The sequence below is a fragment of the Sitodiplosis mosellana genome, unplaced genomic scaffold (assembly GCF_009176505.1).
Source record: "Sitodiplosis mosellana isolate CC-2019 unplaced genomic scaffold, AAFC_SMos_1.0 Smas_scaffold_60, whole genome shotgun sequence".
Lineage (NCBI taxonomy): Eukaryota > Metazoa > Arthropoda > Insecta > Diptera > Cecidomyiidae > Sitodiplosis > Sitodiplosis mosellana.
In genome coordinates, this window is record NW_022595302.1 from 44,316 (window position 1) to 65,633 (window position 21,318).

Sequence of the window (21,318 nt, forward strand, 5' to 3'; positions counted from 1 at the left end):
AAACTGTTCTACAGACACAGTGGAACGACGATAAAACGAACGATGCTATTTAGATGGATATTTGAACGGGAATTTTTTTTTTTTTGAAATTTTTATTTTTCACAATTTTGGAAGAATTTTTCTACAAAAAAGATTAAATGGAATTTTTTTCTAATGAATTTTTGATGAAGAATAAATGCCTGAATTTTTTTTCCCTGAATGTCCAATTGAGTAGGAAATTAGGTTGAAATATCATTTTCCTCATGAGAAAGAAATTTTTTTTAAAATGAAAAACAGAAGTTTTTAGCAGATAATTTGGAATGGAAAAATTGAGACAAGAGAAAAAACAAAAATAAAAGGAAGATAAATAAAGACTTGAATCAAAATTGTAAAAAAAAATTAATTGAGAAAAACCCTGAAAATTCAAAAAAAGAAATGAAAACAACCACCTCTTCACATTTGAATTGTATTTTCTTTAATAAATTTCTGAATCAAAAGTACATTTTTCATTCAGTTTGTCTGTTCAACTTCCCATTGTCTGTAAACGGTCTAATTTGCAACCAAAAAAAAAAACAAATCCGATGAACTTCGAAAAAAGGTTGTCTATCGAAAAAAGTGTACAGAATTTTCGTTTTAATCTAAAATGCTAATTGTCGTGGTCTTTCGACTGTACCAAAAAGGATGAGTGAGAAAAATGTCCATATCAATGCTAAACTCACGAATGGATTAGCTACAAAAATTTTGGTTACTTTATGTTTTGAATTCAGTTTTACTTTTCCGCATGCCCATGGGACAGTATCCCATTGAGCCACCCATGAAGCGTGCGTGAAATTATTTTCTCTTTCATTCCTGCAGGTGCACGAAACCAAGTCAATATGTTTTTCGATCAGAGCGTCAGATAAATCAGACAATATAATAATTTAATAGAGAAAAACAATTGAAAATACCAATTCACAATTTGTTGTAATATAATCCAATGTAAAAATTACACAATAAATCTTTGCTTATATAAAATATTCCATAGTAGTCACTTCAGCTATTTGTTGCTGGTTTGCTTTCTTTATTCTCTCGTTTTTTTTCCTATCATTTCTTAACACAATTTTACACATTCAACAAGAAAGAAATTAAAGAGGGAAAGAAGTCGATCGGTTGCGTCGACTGAATTGGTCACATTCGCATGAAGCTCACTGAAGTGATGTCCGTGCCGCTGGGCCGCGCTCGATTGACACAAAATTAAATCAATAAATTTGTTTTCATTTCGTTTTTTTTTTATTTACAAAATCGAAAAAATTGGAAGAAAAATGGTCTCTTCACATATTTTTTTTCTCGTTTCTCTTGCTCTCTATCGAATGCTGTTCCCTCGGACGAGTGGATCTCGGGCTTCTGTGTTGAGCGACCTGGATATTCACAGATGAGTTTTTTTTTCAGATCTGAGAATAAGTGTCTGTCGCATGTTATGTGTATTGAGTGCATCATGAGATCATTAATGTTCTTTTAATTTTTTCAATAGATTTTTTTTTGTCTGTACTCTTTAGCATTTGTCATGGAGATGAGCAAAATGCCATCAGCTTCACTAACAATCTCGTTTTTTTTTATCTACAGCCTAAATGCCAAAGTGTTTGCGCCATTTTGGTATTTCATTCAGATTCGATTTTCATCTATTTCTGGCTAAAAATCTAATTTTTTTTCTTTAAATTTTCCTATTGCTGCTATTTTCGTTAGATTTGATATATAAGTTGATGTGTGAGTTGTGTGTTAAATTGAATATTGCTAAAGACGGGGGAATATTTTTTGTTTTTGTTTTGGTCGGAGCGATATGGAATATGCTCGTGTCGTTGATGGATTCGGTTTTGGGTTCAGTAATGGCGATGATGTTATGAGATACACCGAACCCATTAATCAAATGGTATTCCAGGTGAATACATCTTTTCATAAAATATCGGACTAAATATTCGGATATTTAATATTATATGACAAAAATGACGATTGAAACTGTCGAGAGGAATAGTTTGAACGAATAAAAAAAAACACGATTACAATTTTAAATACAAATCGCTAGCACGTAGGATTACGTGTGCTCGAGTTTTATAAGTTATTGAATGGTTGATTGTTTTTTTTTTCTTTTCAATCTTTAAACACAGAAGGAATCTGTGATTTTTTTTTATCAGTTATATTGAAGTAAATTTTTGCGTTTTTATTTGACGATTTTTTTTTTCTTTTTGAAGTTTCTTTTTTTCTCTGCTTAATTGTTCCTATTTGCTATTTTCGTTTAAATTTATTCGTGGTGCTGATGGCTGCAGCGAATGTGTTTAAGTTCCGGCTATAGATAGTTTTGGTTGGCTCTTCCAATCGATTGGGCTTGTTGGTTTATTGGTTGCAATTCACTATTTGCGTTGTAATTTCTTTGTACGGAACCAGAAATACCATTTCAATCATCACTTTAACTGCGAATTTTTGGCAAAAGAGAGAGAGAGAGAAAAAAATCGATTAATTTAAATTTATTGCAATAAAAACAAATGTAAAGTCATAACTTATTATATAGTTATTTATAAAAAAAAATGATAATTCATCAATTCATCAATTTAATTGGGATAATTTTCAGATTGGATAGAAAAAATGGTGTTGTCCAGATCTATTGTTTTAATCTATTTTTGACAACAACAAAAATCAATACATTTTCCCGAAAAAAAATAAAAAAGAATTCAGTTTTTTTTTACCAAGAAAGAAGAAAAAACCATAAAAAAAACCAAAATTGTCTCTACCTTGGGCAAATAAATCAGATTGAGGATCGTCCATAAATCGAGTAGATCGTTGATTTTTTTTTCTTCATTGGATTACTTAGAAATTAGATACGGTTGTCGCCGTTAGTGCTCCATTAGAGCAGCTGAAACATGGAATAAAGAATATGGTTACGCTTCGTTGCTTTGAATGAATCGGTCGGAAAATTCTGACTCAAAATACGGAAACACTTACGTGATGGCGATCGTCTAGCTTCGACCGCACGTTCAGGTGGTGTGTAGTTCAAAAAGTCCCATATCAGAATGGTGTCGTCATGTGAACTGCTCACAATTTGAAATTCATCAAATTGTAAACGAAACACTCGTCCGGTATGTTCCTGTTGGAATTTGAAAAAAGAAAAAATTCGTTTGAATAAATTTTTTAAAAATTGAAAATACAATATTTTCGTTCAATTCAACAAATCAAAGTTCAAATTTCCATTCAACTGTTGACTCAACAGTGTTGGGTGTAATGGGAAAATGAATATATTCAAATGAAAAAAAAATCCACTCAGTGGATGATTCACTGCATGAAAGTGTTTATGTGATAAAATAAATTTTGGTATAAAAACTGAAATTCTGTGTTGACTTTGCCAAGCATTTTTGATGCAAACCATGGATAAATTGAATTTTTTGAAGATAAAAATAACCAATGACTCAATCAACGATAAAGTAAAGCGATATGAGGGTCAATTACCTCTAACGTTTTCAAACACAAAGCGCTGGCTGGAGCACGTGGATCTAAAGCCGCAACGAGATCCCAAACTTTGATTTTGCCATCATATGCTCCACTCACAATACGCTTTGAATCGAATCGAATGCATCGGACGAGCTCTTCGTGGCCTTCGAGCACACGCAAACACGCACCACATTCAATGTCCCACAGGCTGCAAGCAAAAAAACAATCGTTTAATATTGAATTGGGTTGATAGAATCATGTGCAAAATTGGATAAAGATAGATTTTCAACGGGTTCAGAAGAATCTGAGATTTTCTTTAGAAGAATCGAGCTAATATAAAATTGCTGAGTCAGCCTGAGTAACTGACACGATCGTATTCATTGTAAAATGCCCTACCGAATTGAATTATCTGAGCTGCCGCTAACAACCAAGCGATCACGGTACTGTAGACAGGCGATGCCTCTTTTGTGGCCGTTCAATGTGCGAACAAATTCGCAGTTCGATGTATTCCAGACTTTGATTGTTCGATCACCCGATGCCGAGACAATGTACTTTTCATCGAAGTCAACGACATTGACCGCGGCTCGATGGCCAACCAACACTCGTCGCAATGTGATTTCATTTGGCGATGTCATGTCCCACACAGCGATTGAGCGATCCTATATGAAAAAAGCGCATTTCGTTAGAAATTGTTCATTGAATAAATTGATTTATTGTCGATTAAAGTTTAACATTTTGCTTCAGAAGGTGGGTTGAATGGGCCAACTTTGTCCAATTAACACTACAATTCAACCGTATTTACCTTTGAACAAGTGACCATCATGCCGTTGTTGAAGCGTAAATGCAGCACAGCCTCGCAATGGTGGATTAATGTGTTGACCATGTCACCGGTGATCACATCCCATACGCGTACGGTTGAATCGCTTGAGCCACTAATAATAACCTTATCATCATACTGCAAACAAAGCACGGAGCCCGTGTGTCCGGTCAATGTTTTTATGCATTTCAAATCGCTACGATCCCAAATTTTGATTGTGTTATCCCGTAGGCCGGACACAATTTTATTCTCGTCATATTGCAAGCAATAGACACCTTTTGAGTTTTCTGAGCGGCAATTGATTCGTTTAAGCATGTGTTGACCGTTGCGCCAGTTGTTTTCTATGCTTTCGATATCGTTCATGATTTTCGGATAAAGCGATCGATAGAATGAATGTGGCGGATGTGTTGTGCCGGGCCGTGGTTTAAATAAATATTGAATCCATTCGCGACGCTCGGATAAACCTCGCCACAGTAAATCGGTTCGCACTTTTCGTTCAATCAATTTTTTCCATAGCATTCCCTCGGAAATCACACGCAACCATTCTTTACACACTAATTCGGCCGCTTTTAACGAATCCGCATCCAAATAGGAGAGAATACTTTCCGCAATGTGATCCAATCCTTTTTCTATAAAATAACATAATGAGTCAGATTAGGTTTGCTGATTGAGAATATTCGATTAGGTTTGCTTATGGAAATTTCTTTCGAAATTGCGATCAATGAAGGGTTTCGATTGAATTTTGGAAAAACCAATTATTGAAATTCATAACTCGAAATCATAACTTGAATTCATAGCTCGAATTCTGACTGAATTCAGCAGCTACTCAACTCAAAAATCTAGCTCAATTTGCAATGATAACACCCAACTCGAGGAATTCTTCTTTCTTCACAGAAAGAAAAATCATTTCCAACATTCAATCGAATTTCGAAACAAATGCATTCAAAATGTCCAACTTACTCGGCAGCAATGAGATAAAGTCTCTTTGTAGCATTGGTTTCAGGTATGCATTTATGTGACCATGTTGATAGTGACACATTCGAGCTAATAGCTGTTCAACGAAATCCACCTGATCCGATTCATTCCAATTGTTGAAGAATTCTAAGCATGAATCGCGCTCCGTTTGAAACATTGGCGATGGCTCCTTTTTCACGCGTCCCGGTTCATATAGTGATGTGAACTGCAGAGAAAAGAATCGAAACAAAAAGATTAGAAAAACAGATTCATTACAGAGTTTGTTTGCAAAAATGTCTTGAAAATTAATTTTATCTGGAATCATGAAGAAAAATTCCATGCAAAAATGTTATTGAACAGGATTGTTTTTTGTTTATTCCACTCAAAAATACACAAGCGCATATTCCCATGATGACATATCAATTCAAAAACCGTAGCACGATATCATCGTCATTACAATTTATTTCACTTCACGTTGAGTCATATGAAAACGCTAAAAAAAATACACACATCGACCCGTTTTCACGACCATCATTTTATTAGTCTATAAATTCCACACACACACACACACACACATAGTTCCCTCGCTTTCATTAATTCATACGGATCTGTATCAGCATTATTAAATTAACATCAAATGAACGTTCCGCGCGATAAAAACAAACATAAAACCGCGTCGATTGATTAAAACCTTTCACAAGTGAAATGTGGTTGTTGATGACGCTGTCTATGCGAGTGCAATTTTTGTTGTTGTTCACGAATGGAGTGCCATGAACCGCATCGAATATAGTGGATTTTTGCATAACATGTCATCGAGGTTGTGATATATAGAACTCATCACATGTTTTGGCAGAGAGTCCCCTGTGTGAACTCACCATGAAGCAAATTTACCATGATGAAGCAGCAGCGGTTGCCTTTACAAATGGTTCATTTCAATAGATATGTTACATTTTTGCGTACGATTTGGTTATACAATGTCCGCATGTTTGCATCATCATTGCAATATATTGTGCAATTTTATTTCCGCGTATCAAAGCGATGGAGCACGCGGTGTATCGTTTTCTCTATCTTTCTGTGGGTTTTTATATATGTTTTTTTTCTCTCGCACTCTCACTCTGTCCTTGTCTATATATCTGTAGCACCCTCTTTTATCTCTATCAATAAAAACAGCTCCCCAAATCTCAGTCACCCTCAATCGCTACATATTGTTCTCTATCTTTCTCTCTCCCTTTCTTGGTTTTTCCATACTCTCCTTCTCTATCGCTCTTTGTCATTCATACTCTTCTTCTCTCTTTTACTATTGCTCTTTTTATTGCCCTCTATCGCTCACTTTTTTCCCTCCCACATCGAGCGTGTTTATTCAATCGCAGGCATTTTTTCGCAGATGCACTTGTGTGCACCACAGTTGCATCATTATTAATCAAAGCGACATGTTTAATTAAACCGTTTGCCCATTTGGTTCGTCCATTGATGTCTAATCAGATCGCATGGGGGGGAATTGAATGGAACGGATATGCGGTTGGAAGCCTCTCTTTGGTCATAATTTAATTGGCACTTTTCGATCACACTTGCACGTAACACACATTCACATGAACAATGAAACCATATCGCTGCAATCAATTATTCAAAATTTTCAATTTAATTAACCGATGAGCAACCAGATATGGTCTTTTGATATAAATCAATGCGAAAATAATTGATTTGGTTTCATAATAGATTTTATGATGAATTTTCACTGAAAAAAAGTCAATTTTGTAACAACTTTATGGTGGGGACTCTTCATCGAGTCCTAATGAATAAGTAATTATTCATTTTGGCCTGTATTTTGTTTTTCCCTTGACATTTAAGCACGAAACTTTCATTTCGATTACATCGAAGAAAAGCTTTCACGAAGAGAAATGAAGAGAGAGATGGAGCGAAACCAATTCATGAACTTTCAGTGAATCAAAATTTCTTTCAATAGGTCGGTCGCCCACGATTTTCATGGAAAGTAAAATCTATTCACAACATGAGTGTTGTTATGGCCTCAGCTTCGTTGAATATTGGAACTATTCACAACATGAATTTAATGAAAAGCCATCCAAATGAAGCGTGCATAATTCAAGTTGACGGTGGTCACTTGGAAAATAAGATGAAAGTACCGATCCTGAAACGTGTTTGACCAAAGAAAATCGTACGCTGCAATATATTGCGATGAGCCTACAAAGACGTTAACCTTCGACTTTCTTGCGGTTTCTTTTTGTCGTCGACTTTTTTGTGTTATCATTTTTCCATTGTTGTCAACTTTTTTTTCTCTCACTCGTTGTTAATTTGTTGTTGTTGTCATTTTGTCATTGTTCATTGCGGCAAAATGCTAAAAATAGCGATTTTCGTGCTGGGATTGAACTGAAATCGTTACAAGTTATTGACCGATTAAAATGTCATACCTTTTTGCAATGGCAACGTCGTTATTTATGGCGTTTTAATTAACCGCACCGTCAACGAATGCGTGGGTTCACCATAATAATGACACCAAAAACGAACCACAGTTTGTTGTGTAACAGTTTTTGCGTGCGTGTCTTTTTTTTGGAGCGTTCCCGGAACATTTTGATTAGAATTTATGGAATCATGCTCATGCTGTTTATTTTTTGCCCAAAACAAGCTTGATGGAGGAGAAAACGAATTAAAACAGCCGAATTTCCACATTTTATTAAATTTTTATGTGATTTTTATTATGTATCCCGCGTTGTCGACTTTGATTCAATCGGATAAAAATTTTAATGAAATTTTCTCTCACACTCTCTACACACCTAACTCCCCTTCTTTCTCTCTCTCTCTCTCGTCTGCCTCTTTCTTTCTTGCGAACGGTTTTTCATGGTAGTTTCAATCGAAAATCCATTGTATCCATTGAAAAACCATCGATTCTATTCAAAAGTAATGGAATGGGCGAAAAGAATTTCATTAATCAAAATTTTATTGATTTTTTCAATGGAATGCCAAGTATTTAGTTCATTTTTAGATTTGTTGCTTTCTTCTTCTGTTTTTTTCTTCACCATTTCCCTTTTAATTGTTGGCTTTAATTTTCCATTCGTTGAATGGAAAACTTTTCACATTTCCAATTACACACATTTTTGTTTAAAAAACCGAATCGAGATAGGAGAAGAAATAAAAACAAGGTCGAAAAAGCGAAGTGGCTGAAGAGAAATCTACAACTAGTAATTGAGTTCAAAATGCTTTATTTGACAGAGACGGTTAACTATCGGTTTGGATGTGAACATGAAACGAACCAAATAATTATGTTCGTTATATGTAAACTGAAGTAAACGGGCTACTGGCAAAGTTTTGCTTCGTGTGAAGAGAATGGAGTGAGCGGATGGATGGATTTGTAATATGTGTGTTAAAAAGTTAAATACACTTTTCAACATCAATTTGAAGCCGATGACGTCAAGTCCGAATTTCCATTCAGAATGTTCAATTTTAAGGTAAAACAATCACTTATAAATAAAAAACGAAATTGAAAGTAGTTGTCTCGCTCTCTATCCATGGATAGATGGATTGTAGCTGCAGCTACTCTTTGTTAACAATTTCAATTTCAGGCTAAACTTTTCAACAACGACAATGACGACGTCAACCGCGACGGCGAGTTTTGTGCTGTTAATAGAGTTAGTTGTTCTGTTGTTTACTAGCAGCAGTGGCTGCCGCAGTAGCAACAACACGACATGCCAAACAAGTTTGACTAGAGTAAAGTTGAGCACGGTGTGAAAAGCTGTATCGTACACGAAAAAAAAAACAAACAAGTCACCTCAAGCTTCGACTCAAAGCCATCGAGTAGTAGAGAAAACAACAACAATTCAATCAAAAAGTTGAATTTTCAGCTTCTAATGGAAGTAGAATTACTTTAATGACGTCGCTAAATTCAATAAAATTTCAATGAAATAAATTCTCTTGTCCGATTTTCAATTTGATGTTCTGAACATGCATTATTTTAATGGGCAGCTCTTGCCCATTTGGGCAGTTCTAAATCCCAAATGGGCAGCTCAAAACTCAAAAATTGGCAGTTTTACTTAAATTTTCTTGAAAATGGGCAGCTCCAAAAATTTCTTAAAATAATGCATGGTTCTGAACGAAATTCGGATACATTGGATTTTTTGATTATCAGACGATTTGAGAAGATTATTCAGAGTGAGAATGGAAGACTTTTCCATTGAAAGAGAGTGAAAGAGAAGGAGAAAGAGAAAGAGAAAAAGAGGAAAAGAGAAAGAAATAGAGAGCAAAGGAGAGCTATAGACTCCCAGTAGAGAGTGAGACTGGGACAGCGACAGTGATTGCAATTCACAGATAACTCTAAAGTGAATAAATGACTCAATCGCGCAACTTTTTTTTCAATCACTTTTATTGACAACAAAGGGAGCGTTGACCAAAAATAGATCAAAGAATACAGTACGGATTTCATTGATGTCAGACTGAGTGTGTTTTTTATGTATGAGAAAGAGCGTTTTTTGTTAGTTCAAAATTGAGAAAGAGTGAGAAAGAGAGATAGAGAGTGGATTTAATTGGGGTTTCGTTCGTGATCATTTGAATAGCGATAAAAACATGCGCTTCAAAGGGAATGAATATGAACAAAGGAGGATTTCCTTTGTGCAAAAATGCTATACAAGAGATAGCCAAAGGATATACATTGCCACACTCATTTGGTTACTTGGAAATTGCAGCGTATTGCTTTTTCATTTCCACAAAGAGATTCGAGCAAATGCCAACAAATGCAAGCAAAGGTTTGTAGTTGCAAAAGAATGTTTGTTGCTATTTGTGTCATTTTTTTATTTTGCGTAGGAACAGTTTCCATTATTCTCCGAATTAAAGTACACTTGATCTCCTGTAATTCTCACTTGAATCAAACCAATAGCAAATCGCCTTGAAGATCACATCGTGCAACGAAGCACAGACATGTATTCCCTGCACATAAAGACCGTTCTATTACACAGTGAATAGACTCGTTCTATCAACACATAGACCCGTATTTCTTGTGAAATAAAACACATAGAGACGCTTTTTTTTAATGGCATTTCATTTGATAAGAGATGTGAGGGCAAGAAAATGCGTTCAACAGCTAAAAATATTCACAGCGCATCGCATTCAAAAACGGTATATCAGTCGAATGAGTAAACAGAAAGCAGTAAACGATTTTGATTAGAGTACGGTCAAGTGCGATTTCAATTGTTAATCGTAGACACGCCAAGTTGATCTCATCTTATCGGTTCGACTTGCAATTGCCCCATCCGATTTAATTACTTAATCAAACGGAATAGTTTGAGAAACGGTATGCAAAACTTATTTCGACGAAACTTACTTTTTGTTTCGGATTTTTTTCAAGCCTTTTTGCTCCTTCTTATTCTGTCATCCTTCTTCTCTCTGGCTTTCTTCGATTCTTCTTTTTCTGTTTCTGTTTCATTTTCTCTTTTTCCTTTCTTTTTTTCCCAATTTTTCTCATATCTTCTTCCCTTGAAGCATTCTCACTGCTCAAAGTAAAAAGCATGAAGAGAGAGTTCCTTTTTTCCCGTTCATTTTTTCCTTCTTTCTTTATATATTTTCAACTTTTTATCTGTCTCTCTTTCGAGAAAAGACATTCTTTTTCCGAAACGAGAGACATTCGTTCTTTTCATGATGAAAATTGAAAAATATGCACATTTTTCTGCTTCACTCTTTTTCCCTTTGTCAAACGGAGTGCGCTATTACTTCTCCTTCTCAATCAATGTTTTCAAATCTCTATCACTGTGTTTACATTCAGTAAACGTATACCAAAAAATGAATATGCAACGTATGCAAAAGACCACTGCTCAAAACAAGTAGCATGTTTTCAACAACCGACTTCACATCAGCCTCGACTAAGCCATAAAGCGATAACATGAACTATAATAATTATACAAAATTGTATAAATAAATGATAAAGTGGTAATCGCGTATAGTGCATGCAACTGGATTGTAAGTGTCTAAATGTGAGAAAGAGGCGCGAGCATGACTTCATCATTTCGCATACGTGACAAGAAAATTGTTAGATTTGGTCTTTTGTTGTTGTTGTTGTTTGTGAGTTCAGCGATTTTAAATAATAAATAATGCATTCAATTCTGTCTGTGCCAATGATTTTGAAATGGGTTTTGCATGGATGATGCGAACGTCAACTTCGTGCACACCATCAAAAACGACTATACACCGTGTGTTGTGCACATAAAATCGTCAATGAAAAAAAGAAGAACCGATGCACATAAAAGCGTTCTTACAAAACATTAATAAAAGCCTCAACATTACGAAGCGTATAAAACGGTAAAGATGGTGGCCATTAAAAGTCGAAATAGAAATGTGAAATGTGCGGTTTTGTCACACCGACCACCTTGCTTGCGGATGGTGTGAAAAAAAAAATCACGTCGTCATCTCAATTTGTCGCTTGAAAATGTGAACGTTTGCCGATTTATCATCTCAAAATCCGAGCTAATCGATGTAAATTATCTACTGGCATTAGGCTCTAACGGATTACTTTCGGTCAAATGATTGTTCATTCATCCATAAATTTCCGATACAGTTATTTGGTCGTGATGATGAAATCGACAATTTCCAAGTTGAAATTCATAATTTGATTTGAAACGAACAAGAGAAAAAACATGAACTAACATGAAAACTGTAATAAAGTAAATTGTTCGTCATGCACGCTCGGCCATTTTTGTACGACCTATCTCGGGAATGTGAACAATGAACAAACAAACAAAAACACATTATCGACGATTCTAACGGACATTATACGACCGTAAAAACAAATCAATTTCATTTCAATCGTTAGCATTTCTATTTGACTTTGATTCGTCATATATTTGAGGTATGAAAAGAATGTGCCCAGACGAATGTTGTCAAGATCAATTCCGAATTTTATTGTCAGCCAATTATTGCGATTTTGCTTGCATTGTCACGCATTCCGAATTATGTTTATTCGTTGCACACGCACACACGCTTATGCGAGACAAACACTATGGAATCGGGATATTGACACATACTGGAGACAAATACTATGCTATCAACGTAGACAGCTAGCGAAGCATTGAATACGTGACATTTCGCTAATCATCATCAACGAGAAAATTGTAATCGTCATATAATTGCTTGAAGCATCAATGATTTATGAAGCTCAAAAGAGATCGCTTGTGGCACATTTCATACCAAGTTGTGTCTAAATCAACTGATTACCACCGCAAAAAAAAGCAACGGAATTTCATGTCGACAAACAAAAAAAAACACACCAACATCGAAACGATTTACTGTAATTAGCATTGTTTTGTATGTTGTTGTTCGTGTCGAAATGCGGCTTGCCTCATCTAGGTAAATCAGCCCGTTCTTTTTTGCCGTTTGTTGTTGTTTTTGTTTTTTGTTTTTTTTCGTTTGTTCGTTGTTCAACGGAGGTCTAAGTCATCGACTATGCTTTGTGTGTACCTGAACTCCAAAGTGCGTGTGAAACAGGCGAGCAGATTTTGGATGCGAGAGAAAGAAAGAAGCAACGAAAAAAAAAGCAACTGCTCTTAGTCATTGTGATTAACAGAGCGTGAGTGTGCGTGTGTTGGACGGTTTGGCCACGTGAAATCCAGTAACTTGAGATTCTTAATCTTGGCGGCCAGATCTTGGTTAAAACAATGCAATTAACATCATGTTATGAACACACAAAAAAATACTATGTGTCTGTGTGGAATGTTGCCTTCCGTATTCATAGTCTATAAAAAAAAAGTAGTCAGTATGGAGAAAAAGTAGTTTGTCGAGTCATAAAAGCATTTTTGGGATTGTGATACTTTTTTTCAGAGGTTGGTTGCAGATAAATTTATTTATATAAATTCCAAATATCAAATTTATCCGATATTTTTCATGCGTTGTGTTGTTCTAACGCATTTACAGTGCATAAACGAGACATCGGCTGTTGTATTGGCAGCCAGCTATTCATCGCTGGAATGAGATTTTTGTTTTGTTCATTTACCGTTATTTGTCAACAATTCTGCCACTGCGCACTACATAGTATATATAGTCTATAAGAAATGTAAAATATTCGCCATTTAGTTTAACATTGCCAATACATTAGTTATGGAGATTTTTGTTTTGTTTCTTTTTTGTCGTTTGTAAACAAATCTACCTATCTTTTTGCATTGTCTCTGCACATTTTGCATGGACATATACTATGTACAGTGGCAATGCAAAAAGATAGGCAGATTTGTTTACAAACGACAGAAAACAAACAAAACAAAAATCTCCATAACTAATGTATTGGCAATGTTAAACTAAATGGTGAATATTTTCGTCTCTGCACATTTCTTATGGACCATATATATACTATGTAGTGACGCAGTGGCAGAATTGTTGACAAATAACGGTAAATGAACAAAACAAAACTCTCATTCCAGCGATGAATAGCTAGCTGCCAATACAACAGCCGATGTCTCGTTTATGCACTGCAAATGCGTTAGAACAACAAACGCTCTAAACATATCGGATAAATTTATTTGATATTTGAAATTTATATAAATAAATTTATCTGCAACCAACCTCTGCTTTTTTTTATTTTCTCCGCAAGCTGTAGACACTCGTCAAGCCATTACAACTTGACGGAATAGCTACAAATGAGGAAGAGAAACAGTCATTTGAAATCAAATCTTTTGAGTTAGTGAAGAAAAAAGAAGCAAAATGTGGGCATCACCAAAGACAAAAGCCACCCATTCAAACCACCGACTCATTCAAATGGAAACATGCAAAATAGATTCAATTGCGAAGAATAGAAGCAAAAAAAAAGTAATTCAATTGGAAGCCTACAACGTTTTGCACACAATGTCATTTCATTTGATGTACCTCTCTATGGCACTATCTCTTTCTCTCCTATATTCTTGTCCAGCGTCGCTTTTGGGTACTCTTTCTCTCTGCGTGTATGTTTCATTCTCCCTTTGTGGCTTTTTCATTCGCTCTTCAGTGCTCTATCTCATCGTATTTCAATTGGAATATTTGCATATTTGCCGTATTGCGTATTGGCCATGTGCCAAATGCACGGCTGAAATTCAATGCGGAACATTCTGAACTACAACAGCCCGAACAGTGTCAATAAATCTCAATTATTTTGCTGGACCGAACGACCGAGTAAGGGAGCGAAGGAGTAAGAGGTTGAGGAAGTGAGGGAGTAAGGGAGTAAAAGAGAAAGAAAGCATGAGAGCGAGCATGTAAGAGAGTGGACGAGTAATAGTGCAACCGACGTAACTAGTGCGAAAGACCAAAATCGAGTACGAGAGACCGAATGCGAGTGATACAGAGAAATAGCTGAAGATAGAGAGAGAGCCAGCGAAGGGAGAGACAGACCAAACGAATCAGACAAATGAAATTTTCGTTAATTAAAAATTGTCATTCTCTGGCAGAGAGACAGTTTAATTGGATGGTGTTGCTTCGGGCAATGTTCACACGTATGATAAAATCGCTCTTTCTCTCTCTCTCTCTCTCTCTCTCTCTCTCATGTTTAAACTAACAAAAACAATCTTTCTCTCTCATCTATTTCAAGAGCACCCTGCGAGCGTGAAATAACTCGCACATTTTATTTGCAATGAAAGTCAGAAAAGCTGAATTGTTTGTCCAAACTTGTGTTTTCCGACTGAGTTGAAATGAAAAATGTCTGTACTGTTGGCTGTTTTTTTTTGTTTCTATTTCAATATGCCGTCTCTTTTCCCAAAAGCAATGTTGCACAACGAATGTGCAGCGTTTCATAGTTTCTGTACCAAGTGAATTGCTTCTCTGCTAAGTTCCATGAGTCGTTTTCGTATATGCAATGGATTTTGTGTACATACATGACTATTGTGCTTCTCGATGTGTAACAAACTTTAGCCTGCGTCGCTCTCTCTCTCTCTGTATTTAAAACACCATATTGCCGTGGTTGGCCAAATGGCAAAGCACACAACCTGATTGCACCTTGACTCACACCGTGTGTTGTAATGTGTGCAACGATGGATTATGTTTACATTTTTACGTTGAATGCGCTTTGTTTGTTTTTTCTTGCCATTGCCTACACTGCACACAGACACACACGAAGAAGTAAAGAATCATGCGAAGCGCAGCACTGAACTCGGTTGTGTGATGGGGAGAAGATATAAGCAATAACAAAACCTGCATCGTAACTTGTTTTTAGACTTATGAGCTGTTTGTTTGTTTCTCTCTCCGCGTGTGTTTGTGTGTGTGTGTGTGTGTGTGTGTGTGTGAGTAAGAACGCAACGAGTTTACCGAAGAGTGTGAGAGTCGAATGAATTGTGAACGCTTGAGACAGCATATTCGAGTAGTCCAACAAAGATATATATCGATTCAGAGAGCTGTATGTCTCGGGCAAATGAGCCAACATGTGCTCTCGTCTCTCTTTCACCAAACACTTTGTTGCGATGCGATCCATTGTTTCGTACACCTCATACATGTTCATCCAATTGACTGCATTTTTGATGATGAACGATGCAAGCATTTTTCTACGTTTTTTTTCTTTCACTCCATCGGCTCATTTCGATTGTTATTCATGTGCTAAACTTCTTTCTCTTACTTCGACCGTTTCTCGTATGCGCCCTCATTTTACACAGACCAATATTGTTCTGGCTTTGCTTTTGAAAACGAACAATTGCTCTTTCTCTCTATATCCATCTCGCTAACTCTCTCGCTCAATTCATTTGTCTCGCATCTTTTCCAAAGAAGAGAAAATTTACTGATAATGTGCTCGAAAATGAGTTTGTTAATGTTTCTTAGGTCCAGATCTCTTGAAAAGTTTTCAGTGCTTTATCCGATGTTTTGATAGCATTTTCTTGACACTTTGAATTTTCGTCTTTGGCGAAAATTGGATTTTAAATTTTTCAATACTTTTTCGGTCGCTTCCTGCCAAGCTGTGTAGTGGATCGTAGTATATTCTGGTTTGATCGTTTCATCAAAACTTGTTTCCGACCACCGAAACCAGAAACTTTCTACTCGATTCGAGATAGCACAAATGCTTGCCGATAATCCTGCGCTACGAATTTTGCGACAGAGACGCAACGAAAATGGTGAGCCACCTAGCATGAAGGTATACAGGGCGACAAAGTGAGACAATATTTGCTTGGGCCTATTTAGAACAGGCCAACTCAATTTACGACACAGACAATGCTCGTTAATAATTCATTCGATTAATTATGCTGTATCCGCTTCACTGAACATGTTTTTAACATTGTCGTCGAGAGAACGACAGCGGTTCATGGAAACGATACATTGAGCCGCTTTTGGAAAATGTGGTGTGTTGATAAAGAGACTTTATCATAGAGCATGAATGTTATATCGACTGAGTTGATTCGAAGCACTCTATTCGATCGCTCTTTCAAGCTTTGCAATACTGTAGCGTTCTCTTTCTAGGAGAAAGAGTCAATACTGACTGAGTCAATATACAGCAAATATATATTTGCCGTTCAAGGCAACAGTCCATACAAAATGGATAACCGAAGTTACATTGAATTTGGTATCGATTTGTTTATCTTCTGCGAAATTGCAAATTTCCCGAAGGCATTTGAATTGATAAGCAAACACATGGAATCGATTGTGTCAAACAAATGGTTTTGACTAGGAATAAATTGATTAGACTCAACAATATTTTTGGTTGTATTTTTCGTTTATGAATCGCCAAATAATGAATTTTGTGACACTCAAACTGTTTGACGAGGACAAATTGTGAATTATTTTCATTTTTCTACGAAATTCAGGGTTGGTTGACATCTTTTCAGAGCTATTCTGCTTGAGTTCAGAGCTGTTGCAGAACAACAAGTCTACTATTCAAGCAGTTGAATACTAAACCGTTGTATTGTGTTCAGAATCGTTAAATTCCAAAATGCTCTGTCTCTAGCTCGAACAACATCGTGTCGGTGTATTTTGAACAGTGGAGCTCAGGTTTCTGAAGACTGATTGCCATGGTTATGTCATGTGTTGTCGCATAAAATTGTATCTATTGTCATTGGAAATGACAAAAGGATGTGGAAAATGATGAATTCCGTAGCCTCCGGCATACGCTGCTTTGTTGTGCAAACAAAATAAGGGCATGCGAAATAGCACACACACACACACACACACACACACAGGTAATAACAACATGAAGCATGAAGAAGAATTCTTCAGTTAACAGACACCCAATATCATAACATTCATAAAATGCTGCAAGAGACACAAGAAAGAACTGGATGAAGCAGAGAAAAAAAACGTATCTAAAGCAGCAGAGAAAAAATCACGTTCATGTCAAGAACGAAGAGAATACTATCGTCTCTATAGTCTCGAATGGAAAATGAGTTCATCAAAACGGGATAGGTTGAAATGGAACGCTATAACATATTATTCATACGGCGTGATGTGAGTGCATCTCACAAGCGAACAACAATTCTCTCACTATCTTAAATAGATCACACGGTAACAGAGAATATTTATATCAAAATTTCTCCATCGAAAATGCTATTTTAAGACAGCATACATATTTTAGACAAATGAATAGGCGCAAAAAAATAACACACGACGATTATACGCGTCATGTACAAGTGGGGAAAGGGTATAAAAATGATCAAAGTAACAAGGATACCGTACCTGTGCCGATGAATTTGTATTGGATTCATCAACTATTTTATCAGTCTCCATTTTCATCATGTTTGATGCTTGAATTTTGTTGTGTTTTTGTCGATTACGGCCACCCGTTGTATCTATGTCCTATCTCGGTTCTTGTGCGCCTCTCTTCTTGATGCGCGATTCAATGTGTGCTCCACGATGTGCACGCAATGCGTACCGTTGATATATGATGCTAGTGGCGTATTCTCTGCAGATGAACTCGCGATGCTCGCTGATTTTGTTTTATTAATTCAACAAAACCGTTTCAATTTTTCGTTTCTCTCTTTTACACTCGGTCGTCGTGCGTATTTTGTTCGAAGCTATGTGTAATTCGACCTTAATTTTCAACACCTCATGAAATCGATCGTTGAACTATTAATTTTTCCGATTAGTTTTTTTCTGTGCAATCAATTTTAATTGAATCGAAATGTCAAAATATTTTTTGTTTCGTTTTTCGGACGATTTTGTATTCGTAAATTTGGTTTTTTTGCTACGAACGTGCTGTGAATGGGATAAAAAAAAAAATGTTGTTTTGTGTCGTCGATAAAATGAACCAAGTTGCACTCACGTTGGAATTTCTTTATTTATTTCACGCTTCACATATATCAATCAATCGAACGATGTGTTTTTTTTTGTGTTTTTCTGTCTCCCTCTATCCTCTCTGTACAGTATGTACAATGTACATGAATCTATTCAAATCGAAGCAATTGCACATAGACTTGTGCTACGTGTTACCATATTCATTTTGTACTTGGCCGCACAAAATCGAATCATGAACACACACGCACACACACACACGCAACAAATGCAACAGCAATAGAACCGATATTTCTAATAAATCGAACAATTCGAAACGAAGAAACAAGAAAATCACTAAATTTCACGAAATATTTCCACGACAAAAATTACCGAACTGAAGAAAAAAAAATTTGTTGTTGGCTTATTTGTGCACACGTTTTTCCTCACAAAACGACAGACAAAAAAATATCACTTTATCTACTGTCAAATAAAATCAGTACGAAAATATTGGCTTCGAATTTGTTTTACACATTTTTTTTTCTGTTCCTGGTCTCTACGTAATTTTCAAAAAAAAAACAAAATTCGTCACATCACTCTACTTGCACTTTGTGAGGCTTTGTGTGTTTTTTTTTTTTATTCTGCTCACACACTAAATCACCAAAGAAAATTTGGTTTCGATTGGAAACTCAAAATAAATCAATCGATGAGAGTTTTTTTGTTTCCTTTCACAAACGAAACATGCAGCGTAAAACTAGAGTTTGCACTTTTGGAAATGAAAAATAAAGAATGTGATGGCGACAATGTGAAAAGAAGAAATAGTTTTTTTTTCTTTACTCTACGATGTAATGACTCTTTGAATATTTTGCGTGATCTATTCGTCAGCTCACCCGCTCGTTGTACAGTAACCACAGTGAAACGAGTTCCTCTTGAGTTTTGCATGTATACGTGACTGTTCCACTTCTTTCGTACTGTAAACGCACACAATACAGTTGGCTCTGTCGTATACAGTAACGTAAGTGTGCTGTCTCTGTCATTTCGGTCGATGCTGTGTGCATGTGTTGAACACAATTCTTTTGTTTTCTCAATAATGTGACGTCACAGTAACATGGCGACAATCGCAAAGTCATTCATTTCGAATGCGGCTTGTTTCGTATAGGATTCGAACACAACGATAGATGGCGACACACATTCAGTGATGGGTACATACTTTTGAATTGAATATTGAACGAACGATACGATATATTGACCTTTTTCCATAGGAATTAAATTAAATTAAATTATTTTCTCAATAAATTGTTTTCTTTTTAAAGGATTTTTGATTCAGTTTTCACTTTTTCGACTGCATAATGCAGTCTGCATTTGAATGGAGCATGGAATTTGGACGCTGTTCTATGTGTTCTTTTCCATTTATTTTTCAAGTTTATTAAAAAACACCTAAATGAAGCTTCAAGCTTCGTAGAAAAAAAAACAACTTTAGCTTACATTGAAAAAAATATCACAGCAATTCAAATGTGAATCACAATCAGAGTATCTTCAAACGAAATATTGCTACAAAACATCAAATTTTGGATGAATCAATGTTCACATGAAAAAAAAATTAAATTTTCTTGAAAATAATGCGATTTCCTCACTAAAAAATGCAATTTTTCACACTAAAAAAATCGAGTTTCAATTCAAAATCACTGAAAAATTAAATTCATTCATAAAAAATCGATTTTTTTTATTAAACCTAAAACTCCAATGTTTACCTAATAAAAAAAAGTTCACTATTTTATCCTGATGCGACTTAAAAATATGCAATGTTGGTTCATAAAAATGCTATCACTTCAAAAAGAATACTAAAATTACGTTGAGATGGTGGCAAATAAACATATTTGACTGATAGAACCCAAAGCCATGGTGATTTTGCTTCGGTTTCCATCAGTTGAATTGGTGGTGCAAGACTGTAGTGTTCTATCTGCGAAGATTTCTTATTATGAACTGCAAGTCTTGTTCGATTCTTTCCAGCGGACGAAATAAATTCCGATCAAACATTCGATGAATGTGTCTTTTTGCAATGGTTTTTGCACGACGACTGGACCGAGCAAACAGGACCAAGTCTTTGTACCGTAAATATTTGATGATACGCTCCAAGCAGTCATCATTCAAATCCAACAAATTCATTTGGCAGTTCATTCCTCTTAGCTGTGTTGAGACATTGGTCACTCGTGAATTGGTTGGGCTATAATTTGTTTTTCTTAGTTGAACGGAGACAATTTTGCTTTCTTGTTGGACGGATAAGTTTTTGCTTTCTTCTGGCCGGACCAAAATATCATCGCTTTCTTTTGATTGAGCCGCAACACTGGAAATATTCAATTGACTCATTTCAACAAGTGATCGATCATCGAAGGTGATCTGAAAAGATGGACACATTTGTTTTTAAATCGCAAAAGTTGTTTTAAAGACAAAAAATGCGAAAATCTGGGATTTTGTTCTTCTATTGCAAGATTGACAATAATTCTACGGAAAGAGGTGATAAGGTATTTGATATGAAACAACCCATCAAAATAGCCCAGCAATCAATGTTACGTGTGTGGAGTTGATATACTGTCGACGTGATCTTTTTCATATGCAAATTTTGTTACAAGAAAACAAAACATGTTTTTGTCGAGTTTTTTCTATTGCAATCTATCGTTGATAATTGGAGTTTGGAAATGATATTTATTTCATACGGCATCGAATTCTAGTCAAAACCATTTCGGCCACTGTACAGTTTGTATCTCACTTACGTTCCGGCTGCTTTTTAACATGGTTTTTTGCGTTGAATATGGAGATTTTTTTTCTCACCAATTCAAGGTATTTTACTGAACGGGAACAAACGAAAAAAGAAAACGATTTTGAAGAAAAAAGCAAAAATAGAAATTTGCCACGTTTGCAAAGACAATTTTGAACAAAAAAGTGCAAACAAAATCCGAATCAGATTCTCGGCACAAAAA

General features: G+C 35.8%; 1 protein-coding gene across 4 annotated transcripts; it reads right to left on the reverse strand.

Moving 5' to 3' along the window:
* Positions 1 to 431: 431 nt before the first annotated feature.
* LOC129570487 (F-box/WD repeat-containing protein 11) lies at positions 432 to 21,259 on the reverse strand. Of its 4 annotated transcripts, none has more exons than XM_055450121.1 (10): positions 21,112 to 21,259; positions 18,393 to 20,737; positions 17,807 to 18,325; positions 5,213 to 5,432; positions 4,238 to 4,881; positions 3,832 to 4,094; positions 3,454 to 3,643; positions 2,953 to 3,094; positions 2,742 to 2,816; positions 432 to 2,423 (listed from the first exon to the last, which is right to left on the reverse strand). In XM_055450121.1, exons 3-9 carry the CDS (start codon positions 17,864 to 17,866, stop codon positions 2,806 to 2,808), a joined length of 1,530 nt encoding a protein of 509 aa, XP_055306096.1. In that variant the 5' UTR covers positions 17,867 to 18,325; positions 18,393 to 20,737; positions 21,112 to 21,259; the 3' UTR covers positions 432 to 2,423; positions 2,742 to 2,805. The 4 variants fall into 4 exon arrangements, with proteins under 4 accessions (XP_055306096.1, XP_055306094.1, XP_055306095.1 ...); XM_055450119.1 differs by having other exon boundaries at positions 2,742 to 2,863; XM_055450120.1 differs by having other exon boundaries at positions 17,807 to 20,737.
* Positions 21,260 to 21,318: the final 59 nt, after the last annotated feature.

What these genes read in the sequence shown, in the direction of transcription:
- LOC129570487 (XM_055450119.1), bottom strand. Translation starts at nt 17,866, where the DNA reads ATGATGAAAATGGAGACTGATAAAATAGTTGATGAATCCAATACAAAT. An exon ending in TGATGGTCACTTGTTCAAAG is followed by an intron (nt 4,095 to 4,237) that starts GTAAATACGGTT and finishes TTTTTCATATAG; the next exon opens with GATCGCTCAATCGCTGTGTG. An exon ending in AGCTAGACGATCGCCATCAC is followed by an intron (nt 2,864 to 2,952) that starts GTAAGTGTTTCC and finishes TCCATGTTTCAG; the next exon opens with CTGCTCTAATGGAGCACTAA.